The following is a 23,856-nucleotide window of genomic DNA, read 5'->3' as shown; positions in this document are numbered from 1 at the left end:
TGGTGATGTCATTGCGGAGTAATGAAAGCTTAGTAAATTGCCATTCAAGTTTCACATTCTGTTGCTAGACCAGCTGTATAAAACATTGTTACTATTTTCCTCGTAATTTGAGTTAAAGGGGCTGATGCCAGAACAGTCTTATAAAAAGATTTTGCTGCAAAATGCTTATGGTCAGATGGCTAAAGGATACGTTCGGTCACATAAAGAGCATCGGTGTCCAAAGGAATGAAGCAGCCAACAAGAAAAGTTGACCATTTGAATCATATCATTTTGTGCAGTAAACAAGGTATTTGACACAAATGAAAAAGGTGGAGAAGAAATACAGAAAAAAACTTAGTTATTCAGAGTTTATAAAAACCTAACAATAAGGGCTGATGATTAGTCAGGCACAAGAGACACCAGTGATGTATGTAACTTTTAGAAGTCTACAAAACCCTCTTTGTTGTAATGTGTTTACTAAAATGTTAATAAGCAGCCTCAACAACTGTAATTTTTTTCCTTGTATGGTTGTCTGTGGTCATCTCAGATACACTACAGATGCAAAAAACTGTCAAAATTCTGCACTATTAACATTCATTACTGTTACTGTTTAGGGTTTGAAATAAATGAATTAGCATTATATTTGAATAATCTATATGATGAAAAATAAATCACTGTTCCTCACTTGATCTCTGTAATTCGGGTGTAGGTCTCTCAGCTGAGTGGCTTTTCAATGCTCGATTCAGACAGGTGTGTGAAACGTCTGAGTTTAGGAATTCACATAGAAGCCTCAGTGTTAACTCACTGAAGAGCGTCTTTGTCAAAGGGAATTCCTCTCGAGAGCTGTGGGTCCAGAGCAGAGTTTGAAGCTTTGTTTTCTGTTTTTAAGTGACAGTATTTAATCTCAATACTGTAAGTGTGCATTAATCTACTTGATTGACTGATTTGTTGCTATTCATGAATTTCATTTCACAGGCATCATTTCTCATCATTCTACGCTAAAAGTCTCTGATTTTTCATTATTCAGCTCGGTCCATGTAAAACATCCAGCACTCAGTAGCTTTTCTAGTGAGTACTGTACAGTACGTTAGCACATTCCCACTGTCAGATGTGAACAGCTGGCTTTTTGTTAGAACGCCTGGAACTCTCTAAGACATTCCACGTTAAGAATTAGTAATCAGAAGTAAAGAAACTTTACTTTACCATAGTTATTTTTTGGCAAAAGTGTAAAACACTGTATAACTGCATAACCCCATAACCAAGCATATGACTGAATTAAATACAACTTGTTATATTTTTGAGATTGAAAGACCCAAATAAATGTGTCTGCAGCTGCTGTGGAAACAGCTGGGATAGCTCAAAGCCAGCTAGGACAAATCAGCAGTAGCAGAGACCAATAAAGAAAGCAACAAAAAACTGTCGAGTCATTCTGTATGTTTGGCCAGTGTAAACACTGCCATCAAATAAATATTCCTAACATTTATTATCTGTTCTTTTTCTATATGAACAGTAAATGGTTAACCGAAAATGTTGTGTTTTTATAGGTTTTTATGTTTTCTTAAAGATTAAATATTAAATAAGTGTTCTAAACATCTTCATGCCAAACCCACAAACTTTTTCATTACTTAGGTTATGTCATCTAGAAGTAAGGTTATATAGTATCATACTCCAGTATCAACTATACTTGAATGCTTGAATCTAATTGGTTATAATGTGTACATTATTTTGCAGCACAGTTCACACAGTGGTATGAACTGTAACATGAGGTTAGCCTCAATGTGCCTGCTCTAATACAGTATTAGTTTCATAACAACAGATCATACACATAGAATAATACAGTTGTAATACTGTAATACAGCTGCTCCATATAAAACACATAGAACATGTTTTTCTTGATTTTAAACACATTGTGCAAAATGTTAGATACAAACATATAGTTTATGGTAAATGATATACAAAAATCTAGTCAGTGTAATGCCACAAATCTTTAAATTTCACTGATCAGCCATAACATTAAACCTGTTAAACATTATGTTCAGTATTGTATAGGTTCCCCTTGTGCCCCCCAGACAGCTCAGCCAGAGAGAGAGAGAGTGGGAGAAAGAGATAATCTAACTATAAACTTTTTGTACATTACTTAATAGACATTGTCATCATCTGCAAATCATGTGGTATAAATGTTGTGCATTATTTTTGTTTTACAGTATGGCCTCCTTTGTGTTATTTTCTGTGTAATGAACTTAATGTAAATCTGAAGCCAGTTAAACTGGTCAAAAGTTTATCCAGCATGAAGGGTTAAGGAGTTACAGAGTTTGCAGGGCAGCTCTGATAATGTCTGCCCCTAGTGCCGGTTAAAGGCAATCATCAAGGCTAATTTACTTATAATTGCTCCTTTTATCTATTTCTGGCCTTCCTGGTCTGATAGTGAGTGGGGGAAGGCACAAAAAAACAAGCATATTTATAAAGATAAAAAGAATAGAGAAGATTGGTTTTGATATCTACCAAGTGCTTGTCTTTGACTCAAAGACTAACCGCTTTCACATGGAAATCATTTGTACCAGAACTTGTAAGTCGGCTTGTCGGTCATTCTCCCCTGACTGATAAGATCACATTCCATGTGAGTGTTGAATGAATACCAGTACTGATATTCATCAGCAAGCAGTGCACTGTACACACCGTATTTCATTTGTTCCAGCCACCAAGTGTGTCTGGAAAGTCAGAACTGGAGTATGCTGGTTCGGTGATCAAATCCTTTTTTTTTTTTTGGTACATCATATAGTTCTGTTACTATAACAACTTAAAAGCTTAAATAGTATCATACTGTCAATCATACAGTATTTTTAATACATAATGTTTATGGGAATAATTGCATAATGTGCTATTTACTGACTTTTCTTGCTTCCTTGCTTCATTTGATGCCTTGAGCCAAGCTAGAGTTTACAAATGCCAAAGCGGTACTACAAACTGCACAAAGCTGTACACCGGATATACACTACCGTTCAAAAGTTTTAGAACACTTTCTAACTCTATGATGGTTCCTGATTTTTATTTCTTTCTACATTGTAAAGGAATGCTGAAGGCGTCCAAAAAATGCATTAATCTCCTTTGAACAGTTAATATTGAGATGTTTATGCTACTTATGCTCTGTAAAGACTTCATAACGCCTCTAATCTGAGGTGCTGTTAATTGGTAATTTTTCAGGCTGATAACTCTAAATGAACTTCTGGTCTGCGGCAGAGGTAGGTTTTGGTCTCGCTTTCCTGGGATGATCTTTATTACTGGCCAGTTTTATTATGGTGCTTGATGGATTTTGCAAATGCACTTGACAATACTGTTCTTACAAGAACTATTACAGAAAGGCTGACCTCTGTGTCTTAAAATAACAACTAACTGTTGTTTTTCTTGTTGTTATGTAATTACCTAATCCCATATGTGTTATTTTATAGTTTTGAAATCCCCAGTATTGTTGTAGAATGTAGAAAATAAATCACAAAAAAAAAATAATAATAAATTGCAAGTGTTCTAAAACTTTTGAACAGTAGTGTATTTCCAGCCAAAGCGCATGCGGTCTATGCTACAGCTGTTTTTGAAGAATTACATACTTTTAACATATACACAATTCAAGTGGATTTGTGATGTAGTGAGATTGAAAGAAATAAAACACTGCTGTCAATAGTCCCAGTAATTTCTGGGTATTGAAATGTTTATACTTATGCTTAACTGCTGTGTGAATCTGAAAATCTCTGACTAATCAGTGTCCTCACAGCACCCGTGACACCTACCTAAGATTTGCTGATGTGCTAGTATTGGATTTTCATCACTAAACATACCATAGAGTTATGTTGATTTTTGAACCCATTTTTTTAGCTTTTTTTTTTTTTTTTGAAACCTTGCAAACTTTTTTATATGAGTGGCCATCTCTTGCTGCAAAAGGTCATTGTGTGTTAAAGTTTGTCTTTTCATGAATCGTTGCACAGTGGCATGGAGAGTCAGGTTGAATCTGAAGCATATAGCTAGCTAAGTGTGAAAAAAAAACATCTGATCTGATGCTAAGGCGCTATCATGGGTGACGTTGCCTGAACAACTGAATATTATTCCTGTGGTTGCCTCTTTCAGAGACATTGTAGCTTTCGTAAATGCTTTTGTAGTCATATTTCCTGATGAGTCATGTTCATCTGTTTGTGTTCAGTACTTATAATTGTGTTTTTAATTAGTTCGATCACTCCACTGTAGAATTAGATTGTACAGCCCAAAGACATAAAGAGCACAGTCTGATGTGTTAAGGGTGGAGGAAGTGGATTGTCTATATGATGCCTCAGGATGTCTCTCCCTGTGCCTAATGTACTAACAGCCTAGGATGCAATTATCTCTCTCTCTCTCTCTCTCTCTCTCTCTCTCTCACTCTCTCTCTCTCTTTCTCTCTCCTTTTAATCTCTTTCTCCCCCACTCTATGTGTCCCTCTGGACAATACTGTTTAAATGATAGGGCCTCTTAGCCAATCCTCTTAAAGCAGGGCGGGATGAAGATATAGGGGATGAGATGAAATAGGTGTGTGTTTGTGTGTGTGCATGATAGGCAGAGAGAGACAGTGTGTTGTTGATGCTCATTGTTGACCCAGGATGAGCTAGAAAGGCGTCTCTTTCTATCACCGCTGCATCTCCTTTATCCCTGTAATCCCTGCCTTGCTGCAGAGACAGAGCAGACATGACAAGTCAGCAGGACTCGGGGTTCTTTGAGATCAGCATCAAGTCCTTTCTGAAATCCTGGAGCAGCCGTGAGTACACACTATGCCTCGTCTGTGTCTCTTTCTCTTCTGTGTTCCTGGCTCTAAATTGCCTCCTTCTTTATTATCTGTTTTATCCTTTATGCTCTAAGTGAAGATTAATGACTTGTACTTGTCTTCATACAGACACACACATATGCTGTACATGTCAAATCATTAGAATGAGAATTAGGACGTGTGTGTGTGTGTGTGTGTGAGTTCAATCTGGACTTTCAGAGTAGTCCTATGGTCACTGCAAGTTCGACTTAATATAAAGGTTATTTGTTTATTAAGATGCTATTAGTTTGTATATTTTACTTGTATAATAAGAAAATGCTGGGTCATTTATATGAATTTGAGCTCCCTTCTTTTACAGCTGATATGAGTGGTTATGAATAGCAAAGTAAATGTGATGGTATCCAATTTCTCTCCATCATCAGCTCAGACACTGATCTTTTCACTTGAGCGGTAATGTTATACTCATACAACAGCCAACAAGTTTCTCTTTAACCCTAACAGTTAATAAAGTTAATCTGCTAATAACTCAAGTGCTTTGTCCTCCCACAACAACTTGGGGAGGAGAGCAGGTGAACAGATATCAGTGTTGTTAACCACTCAGCAAATCATGCTTCAATCTCTCTTTCTTTCTCTCAGCAAACACTGACATATAATCAAAGCAATAAACATATAAATCAACAGGGATGCATCCCAGGTGATTATAATTACTAATTGGTTTGTAAAATTATTGGGAAAACCTTGAGCAGCTAAAAATATAAAACTCAGACCTGTAGCCTCACAAGATTTTACTTCTAATAAACTAAAGTTTCTGAGTAATAATAATATTATAAAACCATCAGTCATTATTAAAATCTTTTTGGGGGTATTTTACATTGTGTTTTGTTTTTGGATTTTTTTTCTGTCAGGGTGAGAAAGTGGGCTGCTGCCTAACAGGCCAAGGATCGCTGGCTTACTGCTAAACTCAGATTTTTGTAAGACTTGGTCTTACCGCTCGTCATGCCCATGTTATTTCCCTCAAGGTTCTCGTGTTTTCTCTCAATATGCAGTGAGGGGGTTGGCTATGGTAAATTAGCTCTAGGTGTAAATGAGTATGAAAATGTGTCACGGTTTGAGCGTTTGCCTTGTGGTTCCCATAGTGAAGGTTCCCCTATGTTTGTTTGCGACTCTGGAGCAGATAAATCGTTTACCACAGATGAATGAATGATTTAGTATAACAGGCCGAAATAGGACAGTAATGTTGTCTCCAGATTCAGTGCAGTGGAGAGCTGTGACTGGGGCAGAAGAAATGTTGTTCAGGCATAATACAGTTTTGCCACACTTCTTCACTGAAATAAAGTTGCATGTTCTCTAGAGTGAAAGGAATGACTTCTGGAATAACTCATCATTAAATGTGTTCATAATATAATCTGCTAGAAAATTATAGTGCAGGAGTTCGCGAGATGGGGATTGTTGCAGTTGTGTGTGTACGTTAGGGGGAGGGGGGTCGTTCAGAATTGATTCGCTATCATTTATCTTGACAGTTATGTCTTTAAAACAGTTACTAACTGGTCTAATCGTTCTCCATGAGGACAAGATACTATTATAACCTTGTACAGGCTATAATATAAATTCCTAATATGTGGGTAAATACTCAGCATTGGTACTTGGTACATTTGTACAGTGTAAGGGCAGAACAATTTGATTCAAAATTCAATTTGCAATTATTTTGACATATCGCGATCGTGACAATATTTAACTATTAAATGTACCTTTTAGTATTCAAACTGATTTATATCAACTTAAAGCAAATAATTACGCTTGACGTAATTGCATGAAGGCAACTTATATTTCTGGTTCCATGGATATTAGTTTTTAAAATATCTTTCACAATACTGTATGGCTACCTTCTCCAAGTCATATGTGAAAACATCTGTGATTTCTTATGTCTTAGCAGGTAACTGATTCATTAGGATGCCTGCAGGTGCATTCATCCATTCATTTATTAATTCGTTCATCTTTTATACTGCTTATCCTGTACACTGTGGCAGAGGTCCTGGACCCTCTCCTGGACACTTTGGGCACAAAACACACACACACACACACACACACACACACACACACACACACGGGCAATTTGGGAACGCCAATTAGCCTTAATTTATCCTTCATGTTAATTATTTATGTAAAAATTCAAAAGGCACAAATTTGCCTTTCTTGGTCTCCAAAACCACACACACAGTACTAGTTTAAAACAATCAATGCATTAATAAATGAGACTTTTGATTGGAGAATTTTATCCTAAATTTCTGAGTCCATAGGTCATGTTTAGTGTACATCAGTCAAATCTTTACATGAATTACTGGCTCTGTGTACGTTACATGTAATAAACTGCACCATTTTTGTGATTATAATACTGAGATTTTAATTTCCATGTGATTAAGTGTGCAGCACTATAGTCAATCATGCTGTCAGGTTTTGTTCTCCCACAGACCTCACCAGTTCTGTGCTGTAAAAATGCTATATGATGATTATAGAGACATATGGAGACATATGCACACTTCTAAATATGCTTTTGTCCTTAAGCTGTCCAGTCCTCTTATTCCTGCTGTTCAGCTCTCAGCTATTAGTGTAAAGTAAACCTGTCACTGTGCCACAGAGAAAACCATCTGCAAAACCCTGATTCATGCAGAGAGGAAGAATGCATTACATTAATATTTACACATTTTCATTTGATGTACACTTTTTATACAAACAGACTTGCAAGTGAGGTGTCAAGATGTAAATGACTGGCCAAGGAACTGTCTCATATGTTCCAACAGAACTTTAGTGTCCTCTTTATCCTGGTCAGGGCTACAGGACTACATGTCACCTCTGAATGGACCCCAGGGCATCGCAGGCCAAAGTGCACACTTATTCACACCCTGGGGGAGAACATACACAACTCCACACTAACAAAAACCTGAGCACAGGAACAAACTGGGAGCCCTGGAGAGATGGGACAGCACTTCACACAGTGCCTCTGTTCAACTTTCTTTCTTATATTGTACAGAACAAACAAGCAGCAACCTTCAAAGAATCACAGTGTAGTCAGTGAACAAGTGTGGTCTTGAGAAGGTGAGGGAAATGTTAGTGAGACAAGAGTCTCTGTGCTTGGATACTCAGCAATTTGGGTATATTGTACCTGATCTCTAAGAGAAGAACTTAACTGATTTGATACTGTACTGTAGTTTTTCGAACCCACTAAAATTGGTGTAGCATATGTCAAAAAAGTCTGTTTTAAAGTCTGCATGCTGATTCACAGCTAGCAGAATTATGCTTTAAAGATGTTCAAAAGCTGTTTGTATAAATTTTTCATCTATAAGTATTGTATTTCCACCAGTAGTAGCTTAGTGTGCATGGCTGTGGCTTTCTGCTCAGAAGATCCTAGCACCACTACGATATCGCTGTAGCACCCTTAAGTAAGACCCATAACTCTTAACTGTTTGCACTATATCCACTCTAAATTGTAAACCACTTTGAATAAAAGTGTCTTCATGAGTGTACTCGTACAAATTATAGGCTGTATCTTGGTTGTCTTGGTTGTGAGCTTTGAGGTTTTGTTGTTTTGTGATCTGCGCTGCTGCACTTAACTGCTAAAATTCAGACCTTCATTGTTTGTTATGGGCTTAGTGTGGACAGTGAATATTTAGATTATATGTCTTAGGCTTTTTCAAGCACTTTCTTTCATAAAATAATATTCTGGGACTATTTGCAATTGACACAGATTTATTTAAAGATCATTGTCTGACTTTTGAACTATTAGGCACATTGGGCAAATACACAGATCAGCCATAACAATAGCATTGATTATGATTTATTTACAGTTACACATTGGATTGTGCGCATAATTTGTTCCGGAAGTGTGCTTGTAATTCAAAGCACTCGTTTATCAAGGTTTCTTCATAAGAAATAATGGAAACTCAGATGATTCATTATAAGTAAAAATAACAATAAATGTAAAAATTAAACAAATTAATCAGCACTTTACCTTTAAAAAGAATCATGACAGGCGAAGGTCTCAAGGCCGGCGACCTGGTGTAGAAACTCCTTAGATCCAAATCAAATCAAGCTGTCTTGGGATGCAAACAAGTCAAAAATCCTGGAGGTCCCACCTTGCCACTGACAGCACCCAAGAGACCTGCTGCAGCACAAGAGGAAACTACACAGTACTGGGTCTAATGTAATTTTATAGCTGATTGGTGTATGTACTGTTATGATGTATGTTATGGTTTAGATTAAATTTGCGCATTACAAAATAACTGTACAAATTACCACTGTGCAGATGGATCATTGTACAGTAATTTCTCACCCTTGTAGAGTATTACAATATAAATAATAATTATAGCAACTTTGGCAGTAGCTGATAATATTACAGTTTTCTGGGGTTCCCATGGCGACAAGCACAGGTCCAGATCATATTGTAGCAGAAGTAAATCAAATTACATTTACAGAGTGTAACATAATCTTGCTTATATCTCAGGATGTGTGGTGGTGGGTTTGTGTTCAGGGTGTAATGATATCGTGTGTCATGTTATATCATTTGGTACACAACTCACAAGTCGATATGACTGTGTATATGGACGTTACGTTCAGTGGACTGCTTAATGAAAAATTCATAATGCTTATATTAAATCAGGTGTAATAGCATTAAAACTCCAAAAGGAGAAAAACACTGTGGTTTTAAAAAACACATTTCTCCAAAGCAAGCTCATTTTCACAAGCTAATCCTTACCGATACATTTCACTAGCTGTCACTCACAATGATACATCTGTGCTGACATACTGTAATACTCACCTCTCTCTCTCTCTCCTGCTCTCTCTAGCTCTGCTTTCATCCTGTGTGTGTGTGTGTGTGTGTGTGTGTGTGTGTGTGTGTGTGTGTGTGTGTGTGTGTGGTATGTACCAGGAATGTTTTGTTTGTGATGTACCCAAAAACACGTTTGTTAGTTCTGTCATTTCTGAACATATAACATATGTCTAAACATTATGATTAACAAAAACATAAATATGCATGCAAAATGGCTTCCTGACAGATAAACCGATATCAGTGTTGTTGTTTCAGTAGTGTATTTGCATGCTTGTTTAAATTGTTGTTTAAAGAGATTAATAGAATGTATGTAGACAGGATAAAAGAGTGTGGATGTATTTGTGTACATATGTGTGTATGTGAATGTATGAGTGCTAAGGTTAAATTTAGCTCCATGTCAGCCCTCCCTCCTCTCTCTTTGGGCTTTGCTGAAATTCCAGCCTGACCTTCTCCTCAGAGAGGGCTCGCTGCTATCACACATGGCTGTGAGGATTCACACAGGAAGGCTGTTTTCCGTTTACATCCCCATAACCCAGCAGGCTAGGGTCTTTTGTAGCTTTCACATAATCAGACTGATCAGACACTCCCAATCTGGAGTGGGCCTCCAGATGAAGGCAACATGGACGCTGACATGATATAGGACTCCTAGGATCACTTTTATGGAGGTTCCTGGAAGAGATACAGCGGGAGATGATATGGAGATAGTCGGCTAGACCGTTTGGGATTATTGGAACAGGGACAGTATGGAGGTGACACCAGTGCGCTGGAGCCGGGCCAGCTTTATCAACTTTATTAAGGGGCTGGGTAGGTGATATTGGTTGGACAGTATATTAATGGTGTACATTTAATTTCCATGTGTTTTTCCCTTTTTTTTTAAATGCAGAGGAAAATTGTACATTGGTAGTGAGTGTGAGTTTTTGTTTAGTAGGTTCTGTCGAGGGAGGATACATTCTGGACATACTTTGTTGCGTTGGCCAAAAGGATAAATCAGGCAAAAGATTTCGCAATTCTGACTGAGCTGCACCCTGCTCTATGACCCTCCTCCTGTCTGCCTCTTCTGGGCTTTCAACCTACATTACATTCCCGTGTCATTTCCTTAAGCTCATTAGTGAGAAATAAAGCCTGTTATTAGACTTAAGGCTCCAGTCTTGAGCTATCAAAACACAACAAGTTCTAAATACAGTCCTAGCAACCTTGATATGGCTGTACGTACTGCAATTAATGGACTTTTATAAATGCATTATTATTACAGCGTTGTCTTAAGGTTGTCTTAAGACATTGGTAAATGAAAACAGCTTCGCTAAATGTTATTATTTACAGTTTTATTTCTGCTTAAAAGTCATCCACAGTGACTCATACAGTAAGTGTCACTCAAGCTATTTCCACCACATTCAGCCATATTTTCAGCAGCCGAAGGGCCTCCCAATCTATTTACAATCAAGCAGTATATTTATGTCATAAATATCTACATAAATCATGTCTCTCATCCACGTGTTTAAGTGACTGTTACTCCAGTTGATGGCCTCATAGTGAACTACCATACTATACTATTCTTCTAAGCAAAAGATTAGCATTTAGTATCATTCACTGAAAATACTGATGAGTAGTTTTTATGCTGCTCATGTTGTTTTAATTAGTAGAGTAATGTAGTATTATAAAATAAGAATTTATTTTATTACCTGTTAAAGACTTGTGTTATCTTGCTTTCATAACTTAATTAAAAGTAAATATTTGACTAATGTTTTAGTTCAGTATTGAGATTTGCAGACTGATTTGGGATTTGGAGACTGGGGTTTTCATTGTTGTGCAAATTTGTTAATAACAGTGCTATTCCTTCCAATTAAATTATATCCCTAATCAGTGATAAAAAAAAAAAATACAAAGAATTGCTCTAATTTTAATTAAAGGAAAATGAGATTTATTCTTGTAAGAGTCTTGTGCTGTGTGCAGCGGCCAAGACATATTTATGCTGTCACATATGTCATGAGCTTCCTCAGCCACCAGAGTGGGGCTTCCTAACCTTCCAGCCACTTCCAGTGACACCATCGTCCCTAAAATAAAATGCCAGCTGCTATCTCTGACCACTAATGAAGCCAGAAAATCGTACTTTATTTTGTATTTTATAAACTTTACTCAGTTTTAAACATTCCGCATATTATAAAGCCAGAATTAAATTGGCCTTTACAGAAATGTGGTTATTTCTATTAGTGTTTAATTACTGATCCCACAGGGTTTCAAAATTTTATTATTATTTTTTTATTATTATTATTCTTTTTAGCATCGGTCTAATATTTTAGCAATTATGGATTTATAATCGTGGTCTGTTCCAGAGATGAACCACTTCTTCTTAGAAATTACTTATGCTTTGCATCATCAGCCAGGTTAGTCTTTACCCATGGCTTGTGGCAATAGTGTCTCTTATAATATCGGTAAATTTTCAAGTGATTTTCGAATCATGCAAACTTACCAAATCCTTCATCTTCTCTTACCCACTGAGGCTTGGCTTGCAACACAGCAGCCATATCATAATCTGTGTCATTATAAACAATGAAAGTCATTGTTTTTCTTATCCAAGAAAACAAACAACATTTATTACCCATAATGCATTTTCATAACCCCTATGTGCTTCAGTAAATCATGATGCAGTTTATCTTCTACAAAAGGTGCCATCATATAAAACATGCATGCGTATCATACTCTGTGTATTATACTCAAAACTAAATTTAAATTTAAATTTGAGTTCATTCGGACTTAATGGGTTAAATATAGTGTCCAAATGCTTTTTTTCCCTGTTATTTTCCTTTTTGTTTTAAAATCGTATATTTGTTTATTCTACATACATTATGACTACATACAGTACCTACTGTATAAAGACATATCAATGTTGTTTGTATTTTTATGTTGAAATACATAGTGTATAAATCTGAGCTGGAAGTATATTAAATAATAAATGTAAAAGTGCTTTGTGATCTCAAAAGCTCCATGTCATAACAACCAAAACTGATGGTAACCTTGGATTACGAGCATAATTCGTTCCGGAAGCAGGCTCCCATTTCAAAACACTCGTAAACCAAATCGAATTTTCCCATAAGAAATAATGGTAACTGAAATTATTTTTCCACAGCCCCAAAAAATAAATACATAAAAATAATTAATACAAAATATAAAGTAAAAATAAAACACATTAACCTGCACTTTACCTTATAAAAAAGTTACAAATAAATCAAGACAGATAAGTGTTTCGTGCGCGCAGGCACTGTGTGTGTGTGTGTGTGTGTGTGCGCGTGTGTGCGTGTGTGTGTGTGAAGCTAAAGTAAGGAGCCTCTCCCCCTCTCCCCCTTCTCGTCTTACACAGTTACCCTTCCTCCACTCTTTTCACACACACGCGCGCACACATTAGAAACACTGTTTTATGGAAAAAATAAACAAGAAATCTCTCTAATGGCACTTAATAAAGCGACACACTACAGACACAAAGAGCAGGCTGATACAGAAAGAGAAAATGGTCTCTAATGAGACTTGCTTTTTCTTTACGCGCGCGCTATAAAAACACGCATACAAATAAAATATGTTTTACCCACACACACATGGTCACAGTGGTATACAGTAGTAGTAAACAGAAACGCGCGCACCGATGTTGATTATACAAGACGCGCACTAAGACCCAGCAGAGGGGGCGATTATCCACAATCCCGCAGCACAAGAGAGAGAAAAACCATTGGCTCAGTGGTGATCACGTGACGCTCGGTCTCAAAACAAACAGCGCATGCGTGATACAGTACATGATACTCGGTACTCGTGAACCAAGACTTGTTTGTTTTCCAAGTCAAAATTTATTAAAATAATTTAGATAATCATTAAACTAGAAACAAAATATTTTAACTTGTTTTTGTGTGTTTGTGTTGTCAGCATCTCCTCTAGGCAAGCCCCCTCTTCCGCAAGTAAGCAGCAGTCAGGGTGAGAAAAAAGGACTGCCAGCCATCATGCCGCTCACCGTGGACCCTGAGAGCAAGCCGGGCGAGTTTGTGCTCAAGAGCCTCTTTGCCAACTTCACCCTGCTGTCAGAGCGCAAGATACGCATCATTATGGCAGAGCCATTGGTAAATCTTCAGCTACTTCAATTCACATACAGTATGAATTAATTGGGTTTTGTGATTATTAAATATAACTTCTAGCACAGTTTAACCTGATATGTAAATTTGGTGTATATTAGTGCACGTTCAAGGTTATGTTGCAGTCAAAATCAGTTACCCACATCATTACTTACACTTAGCACCCAAAGTTGATATTTTTCACTAACAGCTGTACAGATGTATTAATTAAATTAAAACATGTTGTATTTTTAGCTACATTTACATTTGGAGTTGTGGAATGTCTGCTAGACAAGTCGTTTACTCATCAGACTCACTTTTTTCCCTTTCTCTTTGAGATAATCTTTTAAAACAAACAAACAAAAAATGCAGCTAGTCAAGTTAAAGAGAAACTGGTAACTGAGGGCAAGGTCATCTTTCCTAAAGACTCTCCCACAGCATATTCATGTAACTTACTGACCGTTAGAAATTTAAAAAGTTCTTGTTGTTCAAATGTTACATCGAATTAAATTTAATCTTTGAATATGAATACAAGTATGTAGTACATGAATGATAGTTTCTTTGTCAAATTACACCACATGTTCAAACAATTTACAACTTTTTAATTTTCAGTTTTGTCAAAGGTGCTTGTAAAAGACTTGTTACTATGGAAATAAAACAAGTCATTATTAGAATAAGTGTATTGATTTAAACCTGCGATTTGTCTTGCTAAGAAAAGAAATGAAAATTGTTCCATCAGCACCTTCTCACCAACACTGTGGTATAATTATTATTACGTTATGTACATTGTCACTTGTGTATTAAATAGTAAGTCATTACTTTAATCATTTGTTGATTAAATAAGATGGAGAGAATAAGAAAATATATATTGTTTAGCGTTATTAGAAAAATAGAAACCACTGTACAACTAGCTGATAATTAGTTCGAAACTTTGTCAACCCGTCAATCAACATTATTTGTTTAAGGTGAGACAGGTTTAAAAGAACAAACTTCTGTAGCAAGAGCCTTTTTGTTTATAAAGCTCTTTAAGTGTTTTCCTACTTGAGATTTTTTTTTAAATGTGTAGTCTGGAAAAACAGGTAGTGCATGTCAGTGCACTGGCGGATGACTGGCAAAGCTTGAATGTAACCGACTCACTCTAAATCCTTTAATTAAAACACTTCCTCGCGTGCTCTTACATATATCTCAAGGAAGAGGTGTTAACTCGGTGTCGAGTTACTTGTGAATACTTTCCTTCTGGCACATATATACGTACACACACGTGTGACCCAGAACAAATGTTATTGTTTTAAACCATAGACATTGCATATTCTTCAGAATCACTTATAACTCAAAAGAACATCATCAGCAACAAGATAGATATAATTATATATATATAAATCACACAGCAATACACGCTCAGCTGCTGTCGTGTTGGGTTAGCACTAAAGTAGTTTTGGCTTCTATCATAGCATTTTGTGTCTTTACATATAAATGAAAAAAGTAAATAAACACCCTTTGATTATTTTATGAAATATATGTAACAAAATATCATAAAATTTTACAGTAAGCAAGTACGGTTTAGCTAGAATATATTATTAATACATTCTGACTTGACTTTAGCAGCTTTAAGAGTAACAACTCACATAGAAACAAAATTTTTTTCACTTCAGGAAACAAATATGAGTCTCTGTAATGGTAAGTCATTTTAATGCATTCAGTTTATTGAATACAGTATTTATGTCTTGCATATCTGTGTACATCAGTACTATGCTGTTGAACAGATATCTCTGTAATAGGCAGCTTACTCTTAAAGACTAAAATTGTTAGGTCAGTCTAGTTAAATAGAATCACAATTTATCACATACAGTATGTCAAGTACTGTAGGTTACAGAGTTGCTAATAGATTCTACTGTCTCTTAGAAAATAGATTACTGCATTTGGGTTACATTTGTGTGTGTGTGTGTGTGTGTGTGTGTGTGTGTGTGTGTGTGTGTGTGTGTGTGTGTAGAAAACCAGCAAGTAAGCGAAAGAACAAAAAAAAATCTACATTTATTTACTTTATTACACAATATATCTTAGCCAAGATTTAGGATCAAACATTAATCATGGAAATCAATATGAAAAAGCGACAGATCTTTATATACATGAGGAACAGTTAGACGTGCCTTGGCTATTGCTATACAGTACATGGCTTTCAGTTTTCAAAAGCAGATACAGATGTGACTGTTGACAGTCCTAATAGGGTTTTGTTCTCATTTTCTTTCTCTAAACAACATAAATAGGCCTGGGTGATTTTGGTTGTGCTTTACTGCTCATAAACTAATTTGATTGTTTGTGTTCACGCTTTTCTCTCTGGTCTCCTGATGCTGAATTGATTTGTCATTTACATGCTATCATATCTGAAATAATAGATGGATGGATAGATAATAGACCTGCTTAATTGACACCAATATACATGCTTATGCAGCTTTTTATGTAAAAAAGAATGTATTTAAAGATTTGACAGCATCAGCAACCAGAAATCAGCAATGTTACATAGGCCAGAGTAAGGCGATCACTAAACAGCTTAAACTGGACAAGTGTTCTGTCTTGGCCTGCCCGTAAGGTGAGGACCTGGTAATTTTGGATAGACAGTATAAAACACTTTACACAGCAGGGGGACAAGTACATTGTGCCATGGGACCTGGCACCTCTGCGAGTAGGAAAGTAGGGTGGTCTCAGGCACTGGGTCAAGTGTCAGCCTTTTCCAGGGAACCTGACTTGACCAGTTTAAACCAGGATACATGAACCAACAAAGTTTTTTTTTTCTGTGGGTTTTAAAAGATTTCTTACTTCTTTTTGCAGGAAAAGCTGCTTACCAAATCTCTGCAGAGGGGAGAAGACCACCAGTTTGATCAGGTACATCAATATGTTTAGATTATTAATATGGAAAGGGATCCTGATTTTCACAAACACTTTTAACACAATTAAAAGTTGCAGTTGCAGTTGTATCTAAGGTGGTTTGTTTCTAATTATTTTGACTAACTCTGAAAAAAATTTATTTAGTACATTAGAATTTGGGACATACAGTTGTCATGAGGCGTTTACATGTACTCTACATGAATATGAAAGTTAAAGCAATATTGGGCTTTCAATTATATTTTTTAATTGTTCTTCTTGATTGATTATACAACATAAATCTTTATTAGGAAATATTAGGTTTTAAAAGAAACCCCAACAATTTAATGCACAAGTTTTAGTTTCTTTTGCCATTTTCAGGGGTAAAATGATACATACAGGAACAACAATATACGTACATACAGCACACCTAATATTTGGTTAAATGTCCTTTAGTGGTTAATCTTTACCAGATGCATTTCATAGCCATCAGTAAGCTTCTGTGAACTGTGAACGCGTCACAGTGTGGGGCGTCTGTGAACTCACATAAGCGGATGGAGCGGATAGCGCTGTCCTCCAAGTGCGTGAGAGAGCAGTTCGAAAAGATTGAGGAAGCACGTGATAGTCTTCAGCCCACCCGACCGGTAGTAGTAGCCTTAATGTGGGAGCCCCCTAGTGACTGGGAGGAATTGGACAAGACTAAATTAGGGAGAAAATTGGGGAAAATTCCATAAAATAAAAAAATAAAACAATTTCCTAGAGTTTATTTTAGTCCATGCCAATAAAAAATTTGCTTCACTATAAACAATGACACTGAAGTTTAAGCAGTTTCAAGGTCATAATAGGTCTGTGCCATCATTGTTTCTGGGTTGTTTCTGACCATCTAAACAGTTGTCGAATTAAGATGGAATGGTGGCTTAGTGGTTTGAATCTTTTAAATGTTCTTCCCTGCTTGGTGGGTTTCCAGAAGTGAAGTGGCATAATGGTTAGCACTGTTGCCGTGCACCTCCAGGGTCAGTATTCGATTCCTGCCTCAGGTCTGTGCGCATGGAGTGTCCACGTTCTTCCTGTGCTTAGTGTGTGAATGAAAATCAGGCATCAAGCTGGCAACCCGATCATTTAAGTAACTGCCACAGAAATGACAGACATATCTCCAGGGTGGGGAGGATTTGTTTTGGACAAACCAAAAAGCACAACCAAAAAAATTCAGTTTTCTCCCATTGTCCAAATACATACGCAGTAATTGGCTTCTTCAGAGAAATATGTTTAGAATTATAGTGTTTGATTTGAAGTGTGTGCCTTTGCACAATAATGGGTTGGCAGCCAATCTAAAGTATGCATTGTGCCCCGAGTTTCCTGGGATTTTTTCTACCCTAATTCCTTATCTTTCATCTAAGTCTTCCCTTTATTAATTAAATAAACCCCTATTCCTGTAAGACCCGGCTCATGTCTGTATCTCTGATGCTCCTAAGTGATGATCTTACAACTATGTTTATGTAGCCACATGACCTTTTCAAATACGTGTGTGAGTGTGTGTGTGTGTGTGTTTGGGGTGGTGGGGTTTGCTCAGCAACCACATGCAGTTACTCCTCCCATCCTGTGTTTGGTTTCGCCCATCCACACCACTTAGTCTGGAACGTGACTTTCCCACTTTAGCTCAAACTCCAGCTTAAAATTTTCAGCCTTCATAGAGTTACACAAATCAAGAATGTAGTCAATTATAATGAGTAAAAAAGTTCAGGTGAATGTAGCTTTTTGACCTTGTGCTATTTAAAAATAAGACAAAAAAATTATATTTGAGAAAAGTAATAACTTGAGAAAACCTCCCTCTCCTAGGTGATAAGCACTATGAGTTCTTTGGCTGAATACTGCCTTCCCTCAATCCTGCGCACGCTGTTTGACTGGTACAAGAGACAGAATGGCCTAGAGGACGAGTCTCATGAGTACCGACCACGAGCCAACACTAAGTCCAAAAAGTAAGCTCTCCATTATTTGGTATTTTGCTAGGAAGTTACATTATTCTTGTCAACTAATCATTTACAAGCCACAAATTTAAGATTATAATAAATATTATGTAAGTTTTGATTTTTGTGAATTGTTTCTTAGCCACCAGTGCTAAAACTAGGCTTACCTTAATTTAAAATCAGCCTTTTCCTGATGTCTTTAATACTATTTTTGATAAATGTTTCTTGTCTGTCTTGACTCAGTGATGAACAACAAAAGGATTATCTGTTGGAAAGAAGAGATTTAGCAATAGACTTTATATTTTCTCTGGTATTAATTGAAGTATTAAAACAGGTAAGTTACATATGTCTTAATCTTAAAATATTTGGTTACAATTAAAGTTTTTAGCAAATTGAGATGATGTTTATTTGAGAAGTTTTCTTAACCGGTTGTGTCACTGTCACTGTGGCTTTAGATCCCGCTTCACCCTCTCCTGGATGGCCCCATTCAAGAAGTCATTAACCTGGCCTTTAAGCACTTCAAATATAAAGAAGGGTAAAGATCTTATGTATTGCAAATTTTTTTTGGTATAGTTAAACAATATATGGCGATGGATTATAAACTGTAGGTAAAATGTGTCAATTGTGTGTAAGCCTCAAATAAAATGATCTGTGCCACAGATACACAGGACCCAACACATCCAACATGCACCTTGTGGCTGATCTTTATGCTGAGGTGGTTGGGGTGGTGGCTCAGTCCAGGTAGGTATTATGCCGGCGCACACTTATTACTCTTCTCCCCTTATTACTCTTCTTCCCTAAAAATCATTGTGCAATCCATTTATTATATCCCTAAAACTTTGGACAGTTTCTCATCCCACAGTTTCAAAACGACCCACACGTATGCTATGACTTTTGGTGGGGGGTCGTCAGACGACGCTTCCAAAATCCCCCCAAAAAACGCCCCAAAAAGTCCCATAAACTTAACATTGGGACTGGCCTCGGCTGTGACATCACGGCCAAGACTGTGATGCAACGGAAGGCTCCACCACGCACTGGATGGTGTTCACACTCATTAGAAGTGACCCGGCCATCGCAGAGGCACACTTAAAATTTCTTTAGAAATTTTCGTTCTTTAGTTGTTGTTGTTGTTTTAAGTGTAGTTTATTTTAGTGTAATATAAAAACTGTAACATGTAAATAAGCTTTACACAATGATATAAAGAAAGTCAAAATTCACCCAGCAGCTAAGTTTGATGTTACTGAGAATATATAATGATAAATCAGTTATTCCATAAGGCATGTAAACACAGAGTGTCTAATGTCATTACAGAAAATTTAATGGACACACATAATGACTAGTATTTATAGAGTGCCGTTGTTTGTCAAAGCACAACTACAGTCATTATTTATTATGTTGGTATTAATAAAGGACAAGACTCTAAGCTAAAAGACAGGAAATGTGTTTACACACTTCAGGAAAAAGAAATATGATGTATATTATACGGATAATATTATCACATGATATATATATATATACACACAACATACTGAATTGCAATAAATTTTTTATTAAAAGTTTTTCTTTTCCTGAAGTGTGTACACATTTTTGCCTGATGCTGTATATTGCTAATTTGTGAATACAGTAAATCAGGAATTATTCAGGGTGATACTAAGAAGATTTACAGTGGAACCTCGGATTACGAGTAACGTGGTTTACGAGTGTTTTGCAAGACGAGCAACAATTTTAAAAAATTTTTTACTTGAAAAACGAGCATTGTCTTAGTTAACGAGCACCGACTATCATGTTACACGCATGCGCTTCTTGTTTTAACACCGAGCGTTACGTCATCACAAGTGAGCCAACGGTTTTTCTCTCTCTTGCAGCAGGATTGTAGGTAATCGTCTCTCCTGCTGGGTGAATACACACACTCGCTGTGTGTGTGTGTGTGTGTGTGAGATGTGTGACACATTAACGGAGAGACCGTTTTTAAAACCGTTTAAAAATGAGCAAGGAACATCGCTAGTCACACTCGCGTGAGTGCATACTAACGGGATTACTACTGTAAAGTAAAACAACAACAACAACAACAACAAAACAGCTCCTCACCTTTGAAAACAGTCGCGACAGAGGGAAGTTTGTGTGTTTATTTGGCAACCTGAGAGAAGGAGCACTGTAAAGCCGAGACCCATTGTCTCCCCTGCTGGGTCTTAGTGCCTGCAGTGTTTTTGAGAGTGTGTGTTTGAGTCTGTGTAAGGCAGAGAATTTGTGTGTTTGTTTGGCAACCTGAGAGAAAGGGGCCGTAATCGCGAGCGAGCCCCCCTTCATCCCCCCTCCTCTCAGGTTGCCAAATAAACACACAAACATCTCTCTGTCGCGATTGTTTTCAAAGGTGAGGAGCTGTTTAATTTGTTTTTTGTTGTTGTTGTTTTACTTACAGCAGTGATCCTGTTAGTATGCGCTCACGTGAGTGTGACTAGGAATGTTCCTTGCTAATTTTTGAATGGTTTTAAAAACGGTCTATCCGTTAATGTGTGTGTGTGTGTGTGTGTGTGCACGCGCGCGCACATTTTACACACATACACTCTGCATGCACAAACGAAAACCCTTATCTGTCGGGGTTTAATTTTACATTTTTTTAAGATAAAGTACAGGTTAATTTGTTTTATTTTTACTTTATATTTTGTATTAATTATATTTATGTATTTATTTTTTTGGGCTGTAGAACAAATAATTTAAGTTTCTATTATTTCCTATGGGAAAATAAAATTTGGTTTACGAATGTTTTGGAATACGAGCCCACTTCCGGAACGAATTAAGCTCGTAATCCGAGGTTCCACTGTATTTACAAATAACGTCTTCAGTTTTTATGTACTATGTTCTAGTTGTCCAATTTTAACAGGGAGAAAATTTACTTTTACCATTATTACACATTTGTATAAAATTTTTGTAATAATTATTATGATTAGCTAAAAGTTAATAATTGGAATAGGCGTGTAGTAATAATCACGTGTAGTCATCCTTCGCACTGAAAGACTTGCTGAAAGACTTCCTGCTGGCATTTGTGTTCCTTCACCCTGAGCTGTTTTTTATGCAGACTCTAGTGGCTGTATTTCGTCACTCTGTGTTGGGAAATCTTATGATAGAGACTGTGTCAAAATATAATTCTGATAATGTTAAATCAATCATAAGCAGAAAACCTGTTTTAGCAGAGTCTCTGAGTTCTGTGTTGTCCTGTGATGTTAAAGACACTGCTTCCTTAATTAATGACTTGTTAAGTGTTTTAAGACGTTGCCTACGAAGAATGCAGCTATGGTGGTCTAGATTACAAAACTCTGTTATTAGTTTTTGTCTGGGTTCGAACTGGTATAGAGTACATCCACTGACAATAAGGCCCTCATTTCCGCTTATGTGTGAGGGAAAAGTAGTTTGTGTCAGCGCTTAACTGAAGAAAGAGAAAGTCAGAGAGACAGAGAGAGTGAAGTTCTCCTCCCATTTCTCCCATTCCAGATGCCTTTCTAAATATAGAGCTCAAGATCTCTCTGTGTCATAGCAATCAAGCTTCACACACTTAGGCAAACAGACGCGCACACACACACATGTGCGCGCGCACACACACACATGGACGAAATAATTACTGAAAATTACTCTATTGTTGTGGATTTCTACTGATGCAGCAACTTATGTGTTAAGGGTTGTCCTGTTGTCCCTGAATATCCTTTTTGTGTGCATTTTAGTAATCTTACCTCTGTCTACCAAATATCTATTGACCAAACACACTTTTCGGTAGGTCAGAGAGTTTACAGCTTAAGAACAGACATGGATATCAGAAAGAAAGTGATTTTTATATACAGATTACCATAAAAGTAAATGTTTTACACAAATGCATTGGTAAGGATTACACTTAAACTTTTTTTGTCTGATTTTTCTCTTGCTCTATGTATGATTTCCATCTCTCCTTTATTTCTGTCTCTTAGGTTTCCAACAGTGAGAAAGAAGTTTATCTCAGAGCTGAAGGAGCTCAGGCAGAAGGAACAAAGCCCTTATGTAGTCAAGAGCATCATAAGTCTAATAATGGGAGTCAAGTTCTTCCGCATTAAGATGTACCCAGTGGAAGACTTTGAAGCTTCATTCCAGTTCATGCAGGTGCAGTGATTTTTCTCAGCAGTGTGGTTATGATTGTTCTGTTATGGCACAATGTTAGAATTATTAACCTTACATTTACTCTCTAGTATTTGTCCATAATGTCTTTGCACTAATTTAGAAATGATTTGCAACTTATAAGTGTAATGGCATGCTGTAACTTAACGGTAGAAAGAAAAAACTCAGAAAAAACTATTTGCACAAATAATTGTCTGTGTGCAATTACTTTTGCAGGAATGTGCCCAGTACTTTTTAGAGGTGAAGGATAAAGACATTAAGCACTGTCTGGCTGGTCTCTTCGTGGAGATATTGGTCCCAGTGGCAGCTGTAAGTTCTCAAATCTCTTACATGGGCTTGGCTGAGGTCTGTTCATTTTCTCAATATTATTATTACGGTATGAAATGACTATAAAGGGTTACTGCTGAGCTATTGCAGTGAGTTACTGGAATAAAGTTGCTGAACCTGACACACAGTAACTTTAAGATGCTGATTTTTACTTTAGCTGAAGAAAACTATAATGCAATCACCATTACTGAACTGTTTTACTGATTATTTTTGCGTTAGTATCTGTTTAGCTAATATTGCATATGCAGTGTATCTCACTGTGTTAATATTACAGTAATAATTTCATTCAAAATCCATACAGTATCACAACCATAAAAACCTTAACATAAAACAGTTTTATTTTTCCTGAAAAATCTGTTACTTTAAACTTACTTTATTATTATTACACAGGCAAATAATATAAAAAAAATATTCTCCTGTTCTCCAAAATCATTTAAATTGTTTTGTATGTTTAAAAACAACCAATATAAAAAAACAAATAATAAATTAGTTAGTTTTTTGCTGTTTCATCACCCTCTCTGATAACTGATATTAGGTTGTTAGGTTGTCATACCTTGAATTTTTTATATCATTCCATACCTATTTTTGACACCAAGACACTCTGAATGGAAATATGATAATGCCAATCATTGATCTCAGGGCTGTAAATGGAGAATGTCTTTGTATTGCATCCCTCTTTAGAGCGTGAAGAATGAGGTAAATGTGCCATGTTTGCGGAACTTTGTGGAGAGTCTGTATGACACAACCCTGGACCTTTCTTCCAGGAAGAAGCATTCTCTGGTGAGTAATTCAGTCTTCGTCTGCACTTCGAGCGGGGGGAATTGTCTCACATACCCTGTCTCATAGCTGGCATGCTTGCGGCCGCTGTTTTGCACAGCATGTCCTAGAGTT

General features: G+C 36.7%; 1 protein-coding gene across 16 annotated transcripts in view; it reads left to right on the top strand.

The window, feature by feature from the left end:
* The window catches only part of fryb (furry homolog b (Drosophila)), a 71,948-nt gene that overhangs the window by 6,512 nt on the left and 41,580 nt on the right, over positions 1–23,856 (top strand). For 13 of the 16 annotated variants that reach the window (XM_053515864.1, XM_053515860.1, XM_053515858.1 and 10 more), the window contains 9 exons: positions 13,494–13,684; positions 16,502–16,555; positions 18,371–18,510; positions 18,742–18,832; positions 18,954–19,033; positions 19,159–19,239; positions 22,455–22,623; positions 22,855–22,947; positions 23,647–23,745. In XM_053515864.1, coding sequence (XP_053371839.1) covers positions 13,568–13,684; positions 16,502–16,555; positions 18,371–18,510; positions 18,742–18,832; positions 18,954–19,033; positions 19,159–19,239; positions 22,455–22,623; positions 22,855–22,947; positions 23,647–23,745 — 924 coding nt within the window. In that variant the 5' untranslated portion in view covers positions 13,494–13,567. Of the gene's footprint in view, positions 1–4,673; positions 4,754–10,079; positions 10,389–13,493; positions 13,685–16,501; positions 16,556–18,370; positions 18,511–18,741; positions 18,833–18,953; positions 19,034–19,158; positions 19,240–22,454; positions 22,624–22,854; positions 22,948–23,646; positions 23,746–23,856 lie in introns of those variants that run through there. The other 3 variants (XM_053515866.1, XM_053515861.1, XM_053515862.1) reach the window with 2 other exon arrangements.

The sequence above is a fragment of the Clarias gariepinus genome, chromosome 17 (genome assembly GCF_024256425.1).
Source record: "Clarias gariepinus isolate MV-2021 ecotype Netherlands chromosome 17, CGAR_prim_01v2, whole genome shotgun sequence".
NCBI lineage: Eukaryota > Metazoa > Chordata > Actinopteri > Siluriformes > Clariidae > Clarias > Clarias gariepinus.
Note: the sequence above shows the minus strand (reverse complement) of the source record. Positions and strands in the feature narration are given on the sequence as shown.